Raw genomic sequence first — 19625 nt, forward strand, 5'->3', positions numbered from 1 at the left:
GTCTAACATTGGTGATCGCTGATAAACACAATCACAAAGCTGGAAATCAGCTAGCTCTATTAGCTCTAGGTCCTTAATGACAAGCATTAAGAACTTCATGACATCATGAACTACTTAATGTGACATGAGATGAAACAGTGACTGACAGAGTAAAATAGAACGTGATTTACATCGATGTGTTGTCAGCATTTATAGTAGATTATGGAGAATCAACTTATTGGTAATGTGTTATAACTAAAAACCGTTAAACATCTGTGCTGCAGTAGGAAATGGTGTCCTCATAATCTGACTGAAATGTTTCATTACAATTAAATGAGCTATACTTGACAGAAAAAGGTATAACCCTGAGCTGCTGAGTGTCAAAACACTGTCAAACACTGTCAGGACTATTATAAGAAATCACAGATACTGAACTTTATTATGCAGCCATATCATATCACCCTGCCTGCATCTAGAATCAGCTGCAAAGTCTCTATATGATACATTGATTTTAAAGTGGATACATATAGAAAACAGTTGTGACAAATATATCATTTGCAGGAATGATGAGTCAGTTTTTCAAGTGACAGCTGACTGGATGTTGACAGATTTTGATCAGATCCACTGTAATGCAGCACAGGTTACTATGGTGATTCATAAGAGTTAAATGGGCCAGCTTCATGATACTAGAGAACCCAATGATAGCTAACACACTAATGTTGCTTTGTGATTTAGCTGAGCCCAGATTTTGCGGTCACTGTATGTCTGTTGCACAGCTCATTCCACAGTCTGAGTCACATGAGAAGATGGTTAGTCAAATAAAAAAAAAAATATTATGAACAATGTAATGCTTGAATGCAGCCATCAAATCACATAAGTCTGATGCCACCAGGCCTATCACTGATGATCACACATCAAAGGGATATAAAGCAGGGTGGTAAATGAACTCGTCCTTAACAGCTGAGATATCTCAGGCAGTACAGAAATGACAGATTGACTGAGAGGCTGAGAAATCACAGAAACACCTTGATAATTACAGATGCAGGTATATGAATGAGCAGGTTTCTGTGCACATTTCTTTTGGAAAGCAAATTGGTTTCAGAAATCTGTCCAGAGAATGGTCCTCACTTAATACATGGGCCTCATATGGAATCCTGCTTTCTTTATTGTTTTCATAAAGTTCATAAAGTCAGAGAAAATACAAGGCAAGAGACGAATCCCCACTGAGAAGCATGATGTATAGCAGTCATTTGGGGGGAGAGAGAGAGAAAGAGAGAAGGAGGGAGAGAGAGAGAGAAGGAGAGAGAGAGGGAGGGAAAGAGAGAGAGAGAGAAAGAGAGGGAGGGAGGGAGAGAGAGAGTGGGAGAGAAAGAGAGGGAGAGAGAGAAAGAGAGAGAGAGAGAGAGAGAGAGAGAGAGAGAGGGAGGGAGAGACAGAGGAAGAGAGAAAGAGAGGGTGAGAGAGAGAGAGAGAGAGAGAGAGGGAGAGAGAGAAAGAGAGGGAGAGAGGGAGGGAGAGAAAGAGGGAGGGAGGGATAGAGAGAGAGAGGGAGAGAGAAAGAGAGGGTGAGAGAGAGAGAGAGAGAGAGACTTATAGATGGACAGAGTGGTAGAGGCATTCTCAATGTGTTCTTGCTGTTGGTTTCCTCAGGTACATGGCAGCAGACTACATACTGTGTGTTGTGTGTGGTGTGTGTGTGTGTGTCTGGGAGAAAGAAAGTTCACGTGTGTGTAAAGCCCTGCACTCTGCAGCTGCTTCCTGTAAATGTCCATTAGAGGAGGAGAGAGTGGTAAATCACTGTGTGTGAATCAGACGTGCCTCCAGTCTGCAGGACTACTAGATGGGCAAATATCCATCTGCTGCCTGGAAATGCAGTGACTTCTAGCACGCACACACACGCACACACACACACACACACACACACACACACACACACACACACACACACACACACACACACACACACACACAATATGTATTATGAGCATCTTGTGACCGTTGAGTTGCAGGAACTTGTGGATATAAAAACTAATGTTCTTCAAAGATCATGTGTACCAACACCTCTGTCATTTTATATCCTGACAAGACTTGCTCTACTCAATCAAGTCTACACTACATGCCATCGTGCTGTGTGTCCAAGTGATGTGAGTTATAGAAAAACAGGATATTTTAAAGGAATAGTTTGGGGAAATATCCCTTTTTGAGTCAGGTTTAGCCTAGCTTAGCATAAAGACTGGAAGTAGGAAGGAACAGTTAGCCTGGCTCTGACCGTCACCTCTGAAGCAGTGCAGGTAATGAGTTAGCGGGGTGTGTTTCCCCCACACTGCTTTTTGGAATGTGAGCAGATGAACCAGATGTAAGGTATCAGGGCACTAAACCTGTGAATGATGCTGGTTCTATGTAGTCATCTTTGACTTCTGAGCTCATTCAAAATCTCCATTGTTACTAAGGATCTTAAGTAGTACATACAATATCATGTCTATATGCATGTCTATGAATTGAACTGCACTTTTCTGAACACTCTATCCAACATGCATTGGCAGTGAGGGCATGGCTTTGGATTGGAAGTTCAACCCATTCATTCTCCACAGAGCTAGTTTAACATAGGGCCTGAAGAACTAATCAAACAAATAATGATAAATCCCTCTGCTTCTGTCATAACATATGTGGTCTGTATACTGTCTAGCAGCACAGATATGGGGCCTGCTCCAAAGCTATAGCAAAAACAATGTAAACAGCATACAAACAATTGCTAAAAATGTATTCAAATAACATTTCAATATTGATTCTTGTACTAAAACTAGTACTTGTTCTTAAACCAAAATGTCAGCTGCCAGCCTTTTATTTTAGAAGGTAAATGTAGGCTGATGAGTCATTCAGAATCAATCAATATTTGTCTGTTAAACATAAACCAGGAAACCGAGGAACAGAAGTGTATGTACTGCTTAGCATCAAAGTAGCATACTCTGCTGCTGACTTATGAACTAAAACTGTCCTGGAGGGATCTTTTGCTTTTATAACCACTGCTCTAATGATTAACAACTCAGCTGTGCTCAAACAACCACAGGTTTTCCAACAAATTGCCCCCATCAACCACTGAAGATCAAATCAGACTACTGATGGAGCTGTTGTGTTTAAAGGGACACTCTGATTTAGTGTCTCTCCCCCCCCTCCCCCCCCACCACACACACACACACACACACACACACACACACACACACACACACACACACACACACACACACACACACACACACACACACACACACACACACACACAGACTAACCTCAGCATAGTAATATGTGTATAATCACAAGGGAGTTTGAGCACTTCCACTAATTTTCATAACAATCCACTCATTCAAAACCACAATGTCAAAAAAATTATCACTCCATTTCATTTTCCAAGAACGACGAATGTCTGTGCTTAATTTCAAGGCTTTTTAAAAAAATGCAATATTTGTTGTAATATTTGGTGGAGCGATTGGCATCCTTATAGTCACGCTGCTAACATTTAAACAGGAGGGGATGCAATATCCTGACTTTCATCCCCTAGTATGAGTCAAGCTCAAAAAACGCTGGATTCTACATTATCCATAAAACTGTCCACACAAAGCAACATTTGTACCAGTACCAGTCAAAGGTTTGGACACACTTTCTGACAAGGACATTTACCTGTCAAGACCAAAAAATTAAGTAGTATTAAGTTCTTATTCATGCTACAAAACCTTGTAAGATTCTACATAGATTCATCAATGTTAAGCTAACCTTCACTAAGTAGTTTTTTACATCTAAATTCTAACTAAAGCACAACTGCACAGTGCCTTTCAAACATAATGCAGGATTACTCTGGTAATGCCCCATGCTTTTTCATTGTTAATATTCCTTCTTTTCAAACTGTTGTCAGCAGAGATGACTATGACAGCTTACTTTGCTCTACTTTTACATGCAGGCAAATACAGACAGGCATCTGCAGCTGGCTGATGGAGGGAGAAGCGCCAGCCAAAAGTGTTTAACCTGAACAAGAAAGGTCTGATTTTTCATCTGTTTCCAGATGTCTTTTCTATGCCTTTCAATGTTATTTCATTTTTATGCCTCAGATCAAAGTGAGCAATCAGCGTGTTGAAAAAGAGGCTTTGGCTGCTTTGGAGATTGATTTCTGGAAGATCTATTGGCTTCTTGGAACTGTTTTGCAGCACCCAGGCAAGACAGAAGCAAGTAGCCACAGTGAAGCAAATGATGGGATTCTTGTCAGTGTCAATCAGGGGAAAATATGAGAAGACATGATCCAAGTTTGAAATGAAAAATGACTGCAGCTCTGCTTTCTGCCAGAGTTGTACTAAGCCTTATATCAAAGCCATATACAGTATTCAGCCATTTACTTGTGTGTGCTGTTTCATGTAGGAGCTGTGTATTATTAGCCACATGGTAATCCTTTTCCCAGAGCAGGAGGAGAATCCAGAAGTGTCTCCAGTACAGCCAGAGGGACAGCAGACCAAAATAAGTAGTATGTGTGCTTGCTGCCACCAGCGTCTGACTGGCCTTATTTCATTAAAGGGACAGACGTGGCTAAATCAAACTCAACTCAATCCGGATACGGCCGGAGCCTTCAGTCAGTGCTCTGCGTTCATTTCGTCCGTATTTCTGCACGTTTCCATAAAGCTTACAGATACAGACCAAACAGAGCAGTACCACCGGAAACCATGGGGGGGGGGGGCAGTGTTGTTGTCACTACTTGATACATAGCTCTAGTGAGACAAGAACTTTTTGAGGAAAGGTTGTGTGAGTTGGTTAGAAACTTTAAACATATTGTTTTTGTCTTTTATGCAAGAGGAACATTATCAATATCTTCTCCACTGTCGCCATGTTTGTTTTTGAGTTTGTTGTTGTCATAAACTTTTGACTCTGTGCTGCCCCCTGGTGGATGTATTGGTTAACATCCATGCCAACGTAAAGGACGCATGGAAGTATGTGAGCAGTGACGGTAACATTGTTTGAAAAGGACGGATACATTTTCGTACGTACGTTAATAAAAAACGGGCCTTTACAGTATCATATATATTGTGTATCCAATTGCTTGGACTCTTCATTGAAGGCTTAAGGTAATATAATACTCAAAAATATCTCCTCACCACTGTGTGATGTAGATTTTTTTTAGTGCCCAATCTGTTTATGTTAAGGCACAAAATCTAATTGATTGGAGTTTGGAAATGTTTAAGATTAGCCGATGATGGTTAAAGAAGTCAACATGAAATGAGCTGCAGCCTTCCTGAACAATATCACATGTTGAGTTAACTCATGCTTCCGTCTTTCTAGCTCTCTGATGTCACACTACTTCCACCTCTGCTTCTGACAGAGTAGAGTCATAATTCAATCAGCCACAAGAGATTGCATACTGTATCTGTTAGATGTAAACATACTCTAGGCTGTATTTAGTATTAATGAACAAACAGTGATCAGTCTTTAAACCATTAAATGCATCCATACAATTAAACTTTCTAGTCATATTTAATGAAGATAAACCAATGTTGAGGATGTTTTGTGGAATGTAGTTTCATGTGCTTTTTATCTAAATATATCTACACACTAATGAACCTAATGCACATACAAACCCCTTACAGTCTATATTATGTATCATGTTCCTGCTTTTCTCTATGCTACATTTCAATCAGTAAAGTTTGATTTCATCTTATTCAGTCTGGTAAACCTTCATTATCTTATTAAATAAACTGTTTTGCTAACTAAATAATTCAGGATTATATTTGCTGTAATTGTAATGACAAAGGGCAACTGACTGTGATCTCTGTTAGACTGTGATTGGTGGTAACGGGTTGTCGCAAAGTCCAAGCAACTGCCTTTGGTAATGAGATTAGTTTGACATGTTATAAGATGTGTGTGTAATTCATAACAGAAACTAATATAGTCCTTGAGTCAAGATAATATACGCATCAGTGAAATGTGAAACTTGATTGTCTGTCAGTACAAAAGCACTTTATTTTAGTCCAAAGAGATTGTGCCACTTCATCTCAACTCAATGTTCATTGTCGCTAACATTTCTTTGAACTTTCAACCACATCTCATTGTCTTCATGTGAGCAAAGTTCCACACTAGGGTGATGATATCGGTACTAGTTCTACTTGCTGATGAAGACTATGAGATGTGGTTGGAAGTTCTGAAAAGCTAGTAAGTGGATATTGGTTTAAGATTATTCTGTCGTCACATACAAGAAAGTTCTTTACTCTAGATCTTCCACTATTTACCAGTATTCCAATACATTCCATCCAATAGATATAACATACAGGCATTTTCTATTTGAAATAAGCTGTCAGGACTCTTAAGCACACCGCACAACTACACACACATGTTAGAATATCACATCAGACTCATCCTGTAAAACTTGATGGCTTAGTTTGACCTGTAGGCTCCGCTACATGACCATGTTACAGTCATGAGTAGACCTCTCAAGTCTCACACATTGAGCATGAGACACACACGCATTTCAAGCAGTTCACACAAGAAGTGATATATCCCACCACATAGACATTAATATATTATATACAGAATGTAATCCAGACATCCCAACTCTCCTGTATATTGATAGCGGCTCCTTCACGCCCGCAAATGAGATCCAATCTACCGGAATCTGGAGTGAGTGACAGTGAGCGCTAGAGAGTGACTGCGCACGTGTGTGTGTGTGTGTGTGTGTGTGTGTGTGTTTGTGTGACTATAAATGCAGCGCGTGTGATAGCACAGTGTCCTTATAGCTCTGTGATGCTGCTTATTAGGCCAATTGCCCAGTGCACCCCCACCCCCACCCCTGATGTCTGTGTAATCTCACGTCAAACTTTTCATGAAACTTGAGAGCCCTGGTCATGAGTCGGGCTCATTTGGGCATTTTCACCCAATATTCATACATGTGATAACTTGAAACAAACACACCTCAGGTCTCCGGCTGCAGTGGTCCCTCTAATAATAATAATCTAATATGCTCGTTCAGGCTCTGAAGCTTACCTTGGGGGGCATGGCTCGGGGTTACAGATGCGGATCATAACTGGAGGCTTGCTGGATAAATCACACAGAGAGTCCTCCACCTCCTCACCTCGCTTCCTGTTAACACACCTCACTACTGCTGTCTGCTTCCCTGGGCACAGAACAAACACAACGGCCGGTTGGACATAAAAGAGACAACAAGTGTGGACAAAAGAAAGAGTCCAGAACTTTTAAACAGCAAAGATCCCTTTCAGAAAAGCTCACCAGCAGCACATGTGGCTGAGCAGGCAGTGAAGCCCCTGTAGTCCCAGCTGTGCACTTCCCCCGTCTGGATGTAAGTGTCCACATGCTCCTGGAGGTCTGGAGAGATACCTGGAGCCCTGGTGCATATCCCTTGGTTGCAAGGCCTCTCCAGCTGGGGTCTGTCATCACCGCACTCCTCCTCTGGAAGGTCCACCTCTGTCTTAGTGAACGAGAGCAGCACCCGGCACTTCACCTCCCGACTTTGCCTGCCAGGCCCACAGGTGACGCTGCAGGGGGACCAGGGTCCGGGTACGAATCTGAACACGGCGGTAGACACAAACAGAGATGAGGCATTTAAACTACTAGCAACAGATTTTAGTGCGCATTTGCATCTAGTTGTCAAACAATACTTGTAGTCAGTTGGTTACAAGTCTTGCAGCAATCACAGAATAATGAGATTCACAAAATGTAAGACATGAACAAAAAACATAACTCTGTGAAATACATGCATCCTGCATCAATATTCTAACAAGACCCTGGAGCTGTGCCTTCACAACAGCTCCTGTCCTATTTCTGGGGGTAATTTCAGAGGCAGTATTGTATGGTGTTTATCTTCTTATGTATCCTTTTGGAGAGCTTCAACTGTCCAATACTGTGTTCTAATACTGATGCAGTTTGTTTGATGTATGTTTACTAAGCTTCTCCGCACATGGGACAAAATCCGTCCAATGTATTTGGAATTCAGCCCGTATGGTTGCTTCCTGTTGTGCTGAAAACAAAGTTAGAAGATAAGGATGCAAATCTGGATATTGACACCAGCTTGTCCCTTTTTTTTTTTTTTTAGCACTACTATGAGTCAAAGTGGGGACGGGGTCAGGAGGTAGAGGTGGAATGCTATTGGGAGCCAGTGTACAAAGCTTTTTCCTTTCTTTTAGATTTCATATTAAAATACTGTGCCCATCATTGCATAATGTGTGTCTGGCTGAATTCACATTATCACTGCAACTTGTATCTTGTCACTTTCCAGGGAAGCCTGTGAAGCCTGCTCATTTTGTTTGTCACAGTGCCATGAATAACCAGAAAAGAAAACTGGACAAAGCCTTCGTTTGAAGTGGAGCCTTAGATAAAGCCTCCACATGTAAAACAAAGTTCCTGGCTTTATGTTGCTTTTATTGACTTTAGCTTCCGTACAGTTTACTTTCCAACTCATCTAATTCTATCCTGCTTCTTCCTCTTTTCTAATCTGATCTAAAATGGTAGTACTAAAGTTATGTAGTAGTACCTCAGAGTACAGTGCTTTCCATTTGTATACAAAAGATAATGTGGATATAATGAAAAACTAAATCCTAGTAAGAAAACAATACTCTAGAAGATTTATGTAATGAAATCCTGAATGTGCTGACTGGCAGAGTCAGCAGAGTTAAAGTGTGACAGTGAGCTTGTTAAGGTAACTGAACAGAGGTGAGTGGAGAGCTAGGTTCCCTTAAGGTCAGGGTTTCTGCAGGGCTTTCTTGAGGGGAGGTGGCATATATTTAGAGAGAGAGTCCTGTTTCTGGATGGTTAGAGCTCATTCACTGCAGAAAGCTCCAGCTGGGTCTATTATATATATGAGGACAGGTGACAGAATGAAGGACGGACTCCAGTAAATGAGTAGAAAAATCTGAAAATTGATGTGAATCATCATGCTGTTACCAGAATCTGTGTGGGATAGAGCTTTTCTTTATCGCTCTCTTGATTCTGATCAGATCTTAACATGCAAATAAGGCAGGTGGGGTTTACACACTTGAAAATGTACCTGCTGGAAATCAGGTAAAGTGAAGCCAAGCATGTGTTTTGTTCTCCCCTAAAACTGATAAGATATCTAGATACAGACTACAATGGTAAATTCAACCTGACCACAGCTACAGTTCTCTGGGAGGGGTCCACTGAACACACAGATCAATGGTGGAGATTATACTCCCAGTACCTCCCACTCCCACTAAAATGACTGAAGCTGTCCTTCAAATTTAATCCCACTGAAAAACACTCAACTTTACTTTTTAAATCCCAGAAACATTGCACATTTATACATAGTATCAGAAATGGATGTATTTTGCAGATGTATATACTTGCAGATTGTTTATTGTATATAGTCATTTTATTTATGTGGCTACTGTTATGTTAGTTTTTGAATTTCTCCCTAAGGGGATCAATAAATATACCTTACCTTACCTTACTTCACCTTTCTGTGGACGTGAGTATTAAAGTCACAATTGGAAAACTTGTATTTTTGACCAAACAATCAGTGTGTTTATATGCATTGAGTAACCTGGTTAATGTAAATCTATACATATAGCAGATTAGTAACCAGATTTCTCCTCTAATACAGTTTTTATTGTACAAGTGTGGTTTACTGACTTTAGGTGTGTTAATGATAGAAGATGCTGTCTGACTGCTTTCTCTCTCTCTGTGTGTGTGTGTGTGTGTGTGTGTGTGTGTGTGTGTGTGTGTGTGTGTGTGTGTGTGTGTGTATGTGTGTGTGTGTGTGATGTTGGTGCGTCTCTCCATGCATCTACAGTAGGAGAAACTAAGACACAAGGAGAAGATGCAAGTGAGGGAAAGGTGGATGTTTTTAAGAGACTTGGGGTGAATCCTATATTAGGTTCATTAACTAAACAAGTGCAACTAAAGGGGCGTTCTTGCCATATTTTAAGAACACTTGGATTTAAGAAAAAAGGAAAAAAGTGTAGAAGTCCTATACATAAAGCCCTGATCAGACAGAGTGCTTTTTGCATGTTGCACTACACTGCCTATTTTAATGAAGCCTACAATTTGAAAAAAGAGCAGTTTTCTGCATCTATTTTTTTAGCTTTATTGTTGCTAGGTAACCACCACATAATCTGTTCTTGGCTAAACTATAATTTTGCTGTTTTCTGGTCAGCTCACAGTAACTACAGTTACCAGAAACCATGACTGTTATCTCCATGTGTTGTCATCACCACCATAGAAGTCTCACAAACACTGATGACATTAAGTGCTTCTCTGCTCTGAGCTGAAGTTTTTTCAACTTGAGGTGAACCTGCAAGAACACGAGGTGCATACAGCAGAAAAACATGAAGCACTCAGCAACATAACAACTACTGTAGGAGCAAAAAGCTTCACTCTCATTAAAAACATTTAGAAAAAGCTTAAAAGCAGCCTGCATACTTGCCTGCATGTAATGAAGATTTGCTGGGGCCTGCTGTAGGTGTGTGTGTGCTCAAAGAATCTGCAAAGTGTTTGAAGAGCATGTTTGCAAAGAGCTGGATGAGTATAATGTGTGTGTGCCAAGTGTTTGAGGTGTGTGTGAGCTCTGAGAGCTGATGGATCCCAGGGAGCCTATCAGAGCTGACCAGGCCCAGAGCAGCAGGCAGTAATCACATGCTTATCATCAGCAGCGGAAAGAGAGGAAACAGAGTAGGACAGATTCACACAGCCCTGGATAAACTGGCTGTGAGAGTGTGTGAGAGTGTGTGAGAGTGTGTGAGAGTGTGTGAGAGTGTGTGGTCGGATAGGTAAGCCTATGCGCCTGAAAAATGTTCATCCAACATGATTAAGAAGTGTGCAACTATTTTCTACCATGGCTGCTATTATTAGACAGCAGCTTTTTTTAGATGGACGTGGATACAGAGTATAACAAGTCTTACATTAGAGCTGTCTCACGATTATTAATGCACTGTAATAGCTAATACTGTGGCAGTGAATGAGGAGTGACACTCTGAGGACAGCAGACTGCTTCTATTGCTGAGACTCACATTCTATTACACAGGGGCATGTGTGTGTAGGAAAGAGTTTTATACTGTGTGTGTGTGTGTGTGTGTGTGTGTGTGTGTGTGTGTGTGTGTGTGTGTGTGTGTGTGTGTGTGTAGAATAATGTGTCATTATTACTTTTGAGAGGCTGCAGGTGATTGTGCCTGTGGGTGAGTAGAACTACTTGCATGTTACAGTTGAAGTGATCTTTAAATTTAAATGTATTGCTGAAATTTTGCGTTATGCATGAAAAACATTCCAATAACATGGTAGGTATATATAGATATTGCTTTTGATACATAAATAAGTAAATGCACTTTGAGGACAATACTGTAGTCAGAGACAATGAAGTATTTTGACAGAAGGGTGAAATATTCATTATTTCTTCCATCAATGTCAGCTGATAACTGGGTCAATCATGTTTTATTGAGTCCATGTGGTTTAGTCAAATTTAAAGGGGTTAAAATGTGAAAATAAACATACAAATAACTTACACACATTCTTTTTTGTGGACTCAGCATAAAATTTCTGCTTTTAATCCATTTTGAGAGAATATATTAGAGGATTATGGCAAAAATGTCAAAGTGGTCAATAAAACAGCATATCAAGTAGTTTGGCATGATCTTACATTATAACTTTTATATTAAATAAAGCTAATGGAATACAATTGTTCTAAATATTACATTTAATCTGGAGAATCATGGAGATCAGGAAACATTTAATTTTTTAAATGAAGTCATTATTAGTATAAGTCCACTTAAATACACTGTAGGTGATAAAATATGTAATATTTGTCATTCTTTTGTGGTTACACCATTTGACATTTTCAGGAGCATTCAAAAATGGTGCAAATGTCATTTCAAATGATATAAAACCAACAAAAATACTAAATGTACATTTTAACAAACCTGATGCTGCTTTTAAAACTAGTTTTAACATATTTTTGAATTGCTCATCTTGCCAACACTTATTTGACTCAACTGTAGCCTACAAGCCAAAAACAGACAGCATTTACAGATCACACCATTTAAACATCTAAACTGATGTTGACATTTACAGTGACATTTCCTCTGACACGTGTCCATGCTTGTGAATACATAAAGCACTTCAGCAGTTTTGGTTATTCTGATAGAAAATCAACCCCTTCAACAGATAAAATTAGCTTATCTAAATGTGGAAGTTATTCAGTAGTAAAATGAGACAGTTTGAATTTAACAGTGGTGAAGTTTTGTCTGACCTCTGGATTTGAACGTTTCTGTAGTGATCAATCTCTAACTGTTATTACAAAAAAAAACCCATGAAAATGTAAAAGTGCGTTTTTGGCCAGATTACATGTATGTAGTTGTCATGGCAACATTTTATAGCTCATAAGAACTGTGTAAGCACATCATTAACAGTGCTTTCAGCCTTTTTCTTTCCAAAGTTGTACATCACAGTGTTATTTTGTGGATATACTTTACAAGGATGCCACCACAGTATCAGCAGTTTAAAACACAGTATTGCCAACTGAGGAAACAACAACCTTGAGTCATTCTGTTCTTTGTATTTACAGCTGATGACTCCAGTGTTGGATGTACTGAATGAATGAAAAGCAGAAATGCAGAGGATGAAAAGGACATGGGAAGTACCATAGTACCTGCCTTTAAAACCAACAATCTGTTGATGTGATGGTTATTTATTTCTGCTTTAGAACATAACCACCATAAAACCATCAAAAGAGAAAGTTTGATTTATTTTATGAACTCAATTCATTCTCTCTACTGTTGCTCCTGCTCACTCATTCACTCACTCACCATAGTGCTCTCAGCTCATTTATTCTTCTTTGATCCAAGTCCTAAATGTACTCCCTGAGTTCCTCATAAGGTCAGCTAATATTGATGCAGGCGTGTCCAGCAGGGTTAGGGTTAGTAACTATAACCCTTGTAAAGCCCATGAGGAATCTCATGAGTGATTGTCAAAGCTAATCATTTTCTATGTAGACAGAGAAACAATGGCATTGTGACTGGGATATGCACAGTTAGGGGAGGGTGTAGGATAAACAATAACACTTTTGGGTTATGATTTTGTTCTCTAAAGAGAGCACATGTGATGTACAGAGCAGACATTTATCTTGTAAATGATATTCATATTTTACAAAAAAACATGCAATTTAAAAGAGATTTGCATGTGTCTGTGTGTGTCTAAATGTGTGTATGTATGTACTCACGTAGGGTCCTCTGTAGCAGTGTGGTGTTCCTCCAGCTCGTGGGCTTGTTTTAACCAGGGCACCTTGGCCTCTACTGGCACAGATTCTGTCAGAGATACAAACACCAAATTATACTCCACTTAATCAAATCCCAGGGTACACAATTAGCCTTAACTGGCCAAAAGTGATGCATGTTGAACATTAGTGGGAGCTCTAAGCCTTGGTATGCCGGTCTGTATCATTCAACTGTTTAAAATCATAAACTGGTAACAAGGTGTTAAATCCATTAACTTTTCCTCACTTTTATTTTTGAGCGTCTAATGTTGCACTGTGAGTGAAAACTGGATGAGAAAGAACATCCAAGCTAAGACAAAGCTAGCAAGCTAGCCTCTGTGTTAGCTACTTTAAGTGCAGGTGCCACCAAAGATACCAAGTATAACACACTATGGCTGGAATCACTGGACATATGGATCCCTGTGATGATTCAGAGGAGCAATGTGAAACATATATCGAATCATTTGAGCATTATGGCCTGGCTGATGAGATCAGGGATGTTGAGACAGTTCTGGTCCTGCTTAGTGTAATGAGCCCCAAAACATACGGATTCATGGGCAGTCTGATGGGCCCTGCAAAGCCTGGGGATATAGACCGTAAACATATTGTGGATGAATTACAACAGGCCCATGTTGCCCTCAAATCTATGCTGATAGCGGAGAGGTTAACCAAGGTTAACCAAGCACAGTGGGGGAGAGAAAAAGAGGCGAGTACATCGGATGAGAGGCAAGTGATAATGAAAGGGATGAAACACATTCTGACAGAGATAATGAACTGAGACTAAACTTGTTTCTCAAAAAGGACAATTTGCATGAATATCTGTGTTGCCTATGGTAGATGGCACTGGATACCAGGGCTGCTGTTTCTTTGATTTCATGGGACCAGCATGAAAGCTCTGTGAGACATGTGCCCTTGCAGCCTCCTCATATCAAGCTGAGAACATCCACGGGAGAGCCTCTCACACCAGAACAGCTTGTTAAAGTGCAAGTAAGTCTAAACAAACAGGCTGCTGAGTTACCCTTGTATGTAGTAAAAGTGGATGCACCACCACTGTTTGGAAGAGAATGGCTGAGAGCCATTACTGAACTGGAAGGGTTTAAAGACTGTGTATGCAGTACAGCTGGGAGAGAGAGACAGCTCAAGAAGTGTGTTAAAGAAGTATTCTGCTGTTTTCTCTAATGAGCTTGGCACACTGAAAGAAATTAAAGCCAAAATGAGTGTTAAAACTGACTCCATGGCCAAATTCTGCCCACCAAGTAATGTGCTCTATACCCTTTGACCTAAAGCGGAGGGCGACCTTACACACCTTATTGAGTTTGGAGTGATCTGACTGGTGGTGCACAGTGACTGTGCCACAACTGTGGTTCCAGTCAGTAAGAAAGATGCCACAGTGAGACTGTGAGGTTTCAACCAAGCTCTCCGTGTAGACAGATACCTTACTATAAGGATTGACGACATTTGCTTCTCTAGCTGGAGGTCATGGCTTCAGTAATTCTACTAATATTTACCTTTTGGAATAGCACCTGCACTGCTATTGTTCCAGAAGGCTATGGATCATCTTCTCCTCAGGCTTCTTTAAACAACAGAACAGAGTTTACACTTTACTTTTTTTTTGGACCGGTAATATTCCAGAATTCCGGCCACAGAGAACAACTACTGGACATGTTTAAAACAGTACAAAGTCCCCTGGGGTCACATGGTTTAAAAAACAAAAACAAAAAAAAAAACAAAGCAAATATTTGCCACACCACTATTTGGTTTGGTTTGGTTTATAAAAGACTCTGGTAATGAGCTTTTCTAGTCCATCAGCCTGACCTCACTGTACAGCAAGGAGGCCTAACATGGGGGAATATGATTGATAGTGCCACCCAAACTATGCCCCCAGGTTTTGAGGAAGCTTCACACAGCACTCCCAGGAGTGGTGAGTGGAAGTGTTCCCAGATGAGCTACAGGCCAAATTCTGCTACTCCTGCCAGCAGGTCCAAAAAAGAGCTAAGTCTTGCACCTTTTACACTCCTGGATGTGGCCTCAGTCCGTGGGAGAGGATTCATGAGGACTCTGCAGACCTATTTGAGGGACACATATACCTGCTGGCTGTGGATGAACATTCAAAGTGGCCAAAGGTGCGTATGATGGACAACACATCAGCCAACAAGACCATCTGACTGAGGGGCGTCTTCAGTCATCATGGCATCCCTCACGTTCTGTTCTCAAATATTTGCTGCATTCCTGAAGTCAAGCGGTGTTAAGCACATCAGCTCAGCATCGTACCACACTACTACCAACAGCTTGGACAAATGCTTCTTGCAGACTTTCAAACATGCATTGAAATCTTCCAGTGGCATCGCAACAGTGGCTTGACACATCCCTGTTAACTTACCATAACACCTCTGACACAACCAAGGAACCATGTTGTTCCTATGTTGTTCCTCTTGGCTGGACCTCCTTAAGCCCAATGTAGCTGGAGCAGTGCACTGATCCCATGATTCCCAACAACAGCACTGCCGAAAACACTCCAAGGCCAGAGCTTGTCTTTGTTTATGGGTACCAAAAGGGTGGAAAGTAAACACAAGGTGTTGTAATGTCACAAACCGGAAACGCCATCTGGAACAGATGTTGGCCCATTCAGAGCAACCACATCAGGAGGGTGCAGGCTCTGGAGTGCATCCTGCCACTAGCTTCCTTCTGTTAACTCAATGTCATGCTGGTAGTACTACAACTCACCCCACACATTACTCCACTGAACCACCTCACGCTGGAGATACTCAAGTATCAGACTGGCACACACTTTCCCTTGAGGATGACTAAACCACCTGAATGTTACCAAGCTAAGTGAAAGAGTTGAACAGTGATATAAGAGACGGGATTTAGTTCTAAGAAAGGACATACAAATAATATACTGGAAAGACACTAAACTCCCATTCATTATTTTGTGAAAACATTTTGGTTTTATTCTAACAATATCTTTTAATTGGGAGATGTTATATGTACATAATAATTAACGGTTAGGTGTTATTTGGCATGGTGAACACTAGTGGGCAGTCTGGCCTCGGTATGATGGTCTGTACCATCGAACTAGGCTAAATATGTCCTTGTGCCCCTCAGTGTGTGTGTGTGTGTGTGTGTGTGTGTGTGTGTGTGTCAAAATTGTTTGCACATACACATATGAGGGAGCAACATAACACACACTGATCCTGCTTTTATAGGAGGTGAATGAAGTAGACATGGACATACTGTAAATAATATAGACCAAACGTATTATTATTACGTATTATTACCAAAATCATTTCTTGAATGAATAAGATAATGTTGTAGATTGATGATGTATGAGACAGATGTCTGACTGTTCAGATTAACCGTGGCCAAAAAAGAACCAAGGATGCATGTACATTTTAGATGGGTGACAAATGAAAGTAAAAAAGTATGAGTATGAAAAAGATGTGATATAAATGACCATAGCGTCTTACCTCTGGGCTTGTGGCAGGCAATAGGGACCAGACAGTCCTCTTTAACATGAGGTTTGAGGGATGAGTCACAGCCTCCAATGTGCTGCCCACGATGGTCGATGCACAGAACCACTCGGTAACGCAGGCCACGACCGCACGTCACCGTGCACTACAATGACAGGACAACAAAAACACGTGAAGTTCACCCCTGGAACAAAAGCTTGGCTGAACTATGGGATGGGTTTCCTCTTATTACTGACTGACCTGAGACCACTCCATGGCCACCCACTGGGGGCAGGCGAAAGTGTTGCAAATCTGTCTGGTGACAGGTCGAGGGGAATGGGTGCACTTCCACTCATCTACCTGGGAGAACTGTCCGTGGGTGTCCTCCTCCACACACACCACGCTGCGGTCCTGCCAGCCTCCGCCTTCACCACAAGACACGGAGCACTGGGTCCAGGGGCCCTGCTCCCAGCTGCACACATACACACGCAACACAACAGACTCATGTCATTTAATGATGCAGATACACCATACATACTTATGTTCTGTCAACAAACTGGAGCAATAACTAGTGATGACTGAAGACTGATGACTACATGTAGTGAATGTATTCCTCTACTTGTAAAATGGTATTGTTGTTCTCATGGTGTATTTTATCTGGTCTTTCTCTAGTGTTTAACAAAGAGTTCTATAGTTTCTAAATGACTGACATGTTTATGGCTTTTAATGCTACAATACACTTTGAATTGTATTAGATACAAGGTTTGTTCTTTTACTGGCATTCCACCTGCTTTACATGGACAACTCATCTGTTAATATATGTAGTTATTTATTTTACACATTGTCTCTGCTTTATATGAGCTCCTTTCTTTTGCATTTTACTTGTTTATATATGAACTTATTTTTTCAATTGGCACTTTCACTCTCATCTGTTTAATGTCTGGGCTCAGGTCTGCTCTATTGTTCCTTATACTTGTATGTCATACAGAGGGGCTTACATGGGTTTTTCATCTTTTAATTTAGTTTTTATTCTGTAAAGTATTTTTACCTGGAAAATATTTGCACTGTCCTTATGCTTGAAAAGTGCAGTATGAAAACAATAATTACTATGGTTAGGTGTAAGTGTAAAGCACAACTGTTGTAAGGTTTCACATTAATTCATATTTTATTTTAGTCTTCTGCCTAAAGTTTGTTGCGCTCATTATATATTTCTTTAAAGATTTTCTAAGGCGGTTGTTAATCTTTTCAAATGATGATTCAACCAATAGGAGTTTCATGTCCGTCCAAGCCATGGAGGTTTTTCAGCTGTGAGTTCAATAACACTGTCTATGCAAACATAAGTTGTGTAACCAGAGGTACTCAGAATAAACAGAAACTTTTAAATACATGCACAGAAAGAGGACTGTGGATTTTGTTCTGCTTCACTTATATTTAAAGTGAATTATGAAGAAATCTTAGTATGAAGGGCAGGAATGAGAAGAACAAGGGTTGACAGACATGTAAAATTATGAAAATATCCTTTCATTTACAGTATGTGAAGAAGTTTTTGGGTTCCACCCATTACTGTGATTCATATTTGTGGTGCTGTATAATTTTATTTCAGGTATTATTTATTTGAGCCTTACAACTGTGTGCCTCCTGGAATGAATAGTGTGATTACTAATGTCAGGGATTGGCGCATCACTTTGACCACTTCCATGTGCACTTCTACTCTGAGGTCATGCTTGTATTAGTGCTCTCATGCAGATTGTGGAAAATGTTCACTTTCATGAATATCCGCATTATATTACCTATAATATAGTGATGAGGTCATCCGATTAAGACGATTTGATTTGATTACCCACACCTAATGCCATGTCACAGTTGAACCATGTCATAGTATGATGTAATGGGATAACAGTGGTGAGCAACAGCTGTTCCACTGCCAGTGGAACATCAGCCTCAGCAGACATCATCCTGTCTATCACCTGTTGCTGTTGTGTGGTACAAGAGCCAGATGATATTGATGAATCTAGCTACACCTACTTACAGTATAACAGCCTATGGACATACAATGCACTAAAGATTTTTAAGAGAATACTAAAAACGTATCTCTTCACTTTAGCTTTTAACTTGCTTTTCTATCCGTCACTACTGCACTATTCTATTTCTTAACTACTTTTACTGTGTACTATGTTCATTTGTATTATCCATCTCGTATTACATTAATGTCCTATTTCTTTCCTCTTTCTTCTATTTGTAACATTGCTATAAAATTATTTTATGCTTTAATGTTCCTTTTATGTGAAGCACTTGGCAATATGTAATTTATTTTGTTATAAAGCACTTTGAGCTGCTTTTCTTGTATAGAAGGCGCTATACAAACAATGTTATTATTTGTATTATTATTATTATTTAAATATTTTTATTTTTATTATCATTATACCAATCTTTCCTATAACCATGACATGGTGTGTTGGTTAACAGGAGCAGAAAAAAGAAAGAAATACAGAGTGAACAGTTGAAGATGCTTTCAGTATGAATATTATGTGCTGGCAGTTGACAGTTTGTAGATATGTTCTGTTTAAACATTCCCTGGTTAAGATGCAAGGTGTGTTTCCTATAAAAACATGTGCTGATGCAAATGTATTATATATGAACAGAACTGTTTGGAGACATGCTTACTTCAAGACCAAACAGTCCAGTTGGGCAAGTATGACTGACTTTTGTTTAGCTTGGTTCATAGGTTAAACAGCTTCAGCTTCATTAGCATTCTAGTTACAGATTCAGTCGCCCAGTCCTGTTTATAAATAGGTTCATGTTGCATCTTTGATTGATATATTGCAATAGGGTTAGCTAACCCTAACCCTGGCTGCTGATTGATTAAAAACAGGTATCACCATCACAACACTCCAATTCAATTCTTTTAACCCTTACATAGCGGTCAGGTACAAATTTAACCCATTTTACAGTTTAGA

At 40.1% G+C, this 19625-nt stretch overlaps 1 protein-coding gene across 1 annotated transcript in view; it reads right to left on the minus strand.

Annotated features, from left to right (window-relative positions):
* The window catches only part of adamtsl3 (ADAMTS-like 3), a gene marked incomplete at its 5' end in the record, with an annotated part of 289382 nt that overhangs the window by 50640 nt on the left and 219117 nt on the right, over positions 1–19625 (minus strand). Inside the window, 5 exons of the mRNA XM_053321975.1 lie at positions 6991–7120; positions 7234–7529; positions 13187–13271; positions 16687–16834; positions 16930–17140. Coding sequence (XP_053177950.1) covers positions 6991–7120; positions 7234–7529; positions 13187–13271; positions 16687–16834; positions 16930–17140 — 870 coding nt within the window. The remainder of the gene's footprint in view (positions 1–6990; positions 7121–7233; positions 7530–13186; positions 13272–16686; positions 16835–16929; positions 17141–19625) is intronic.

This window comes from Scomber japonicus, chromosome 1, assembly GCF_027409825.1.
Source record: "Scomber japonicus isolate fScoJap1 chromosome 1, fScoJap1.pri, whole genome shotgun sequence".
NCBI classification, from domain to species: domain Eukaryota; kingdom Metazoa; phylum Chordata; class Actinopteri; order Scombriformes; family Scombridae; genus Scomber; species Scomber japonicus.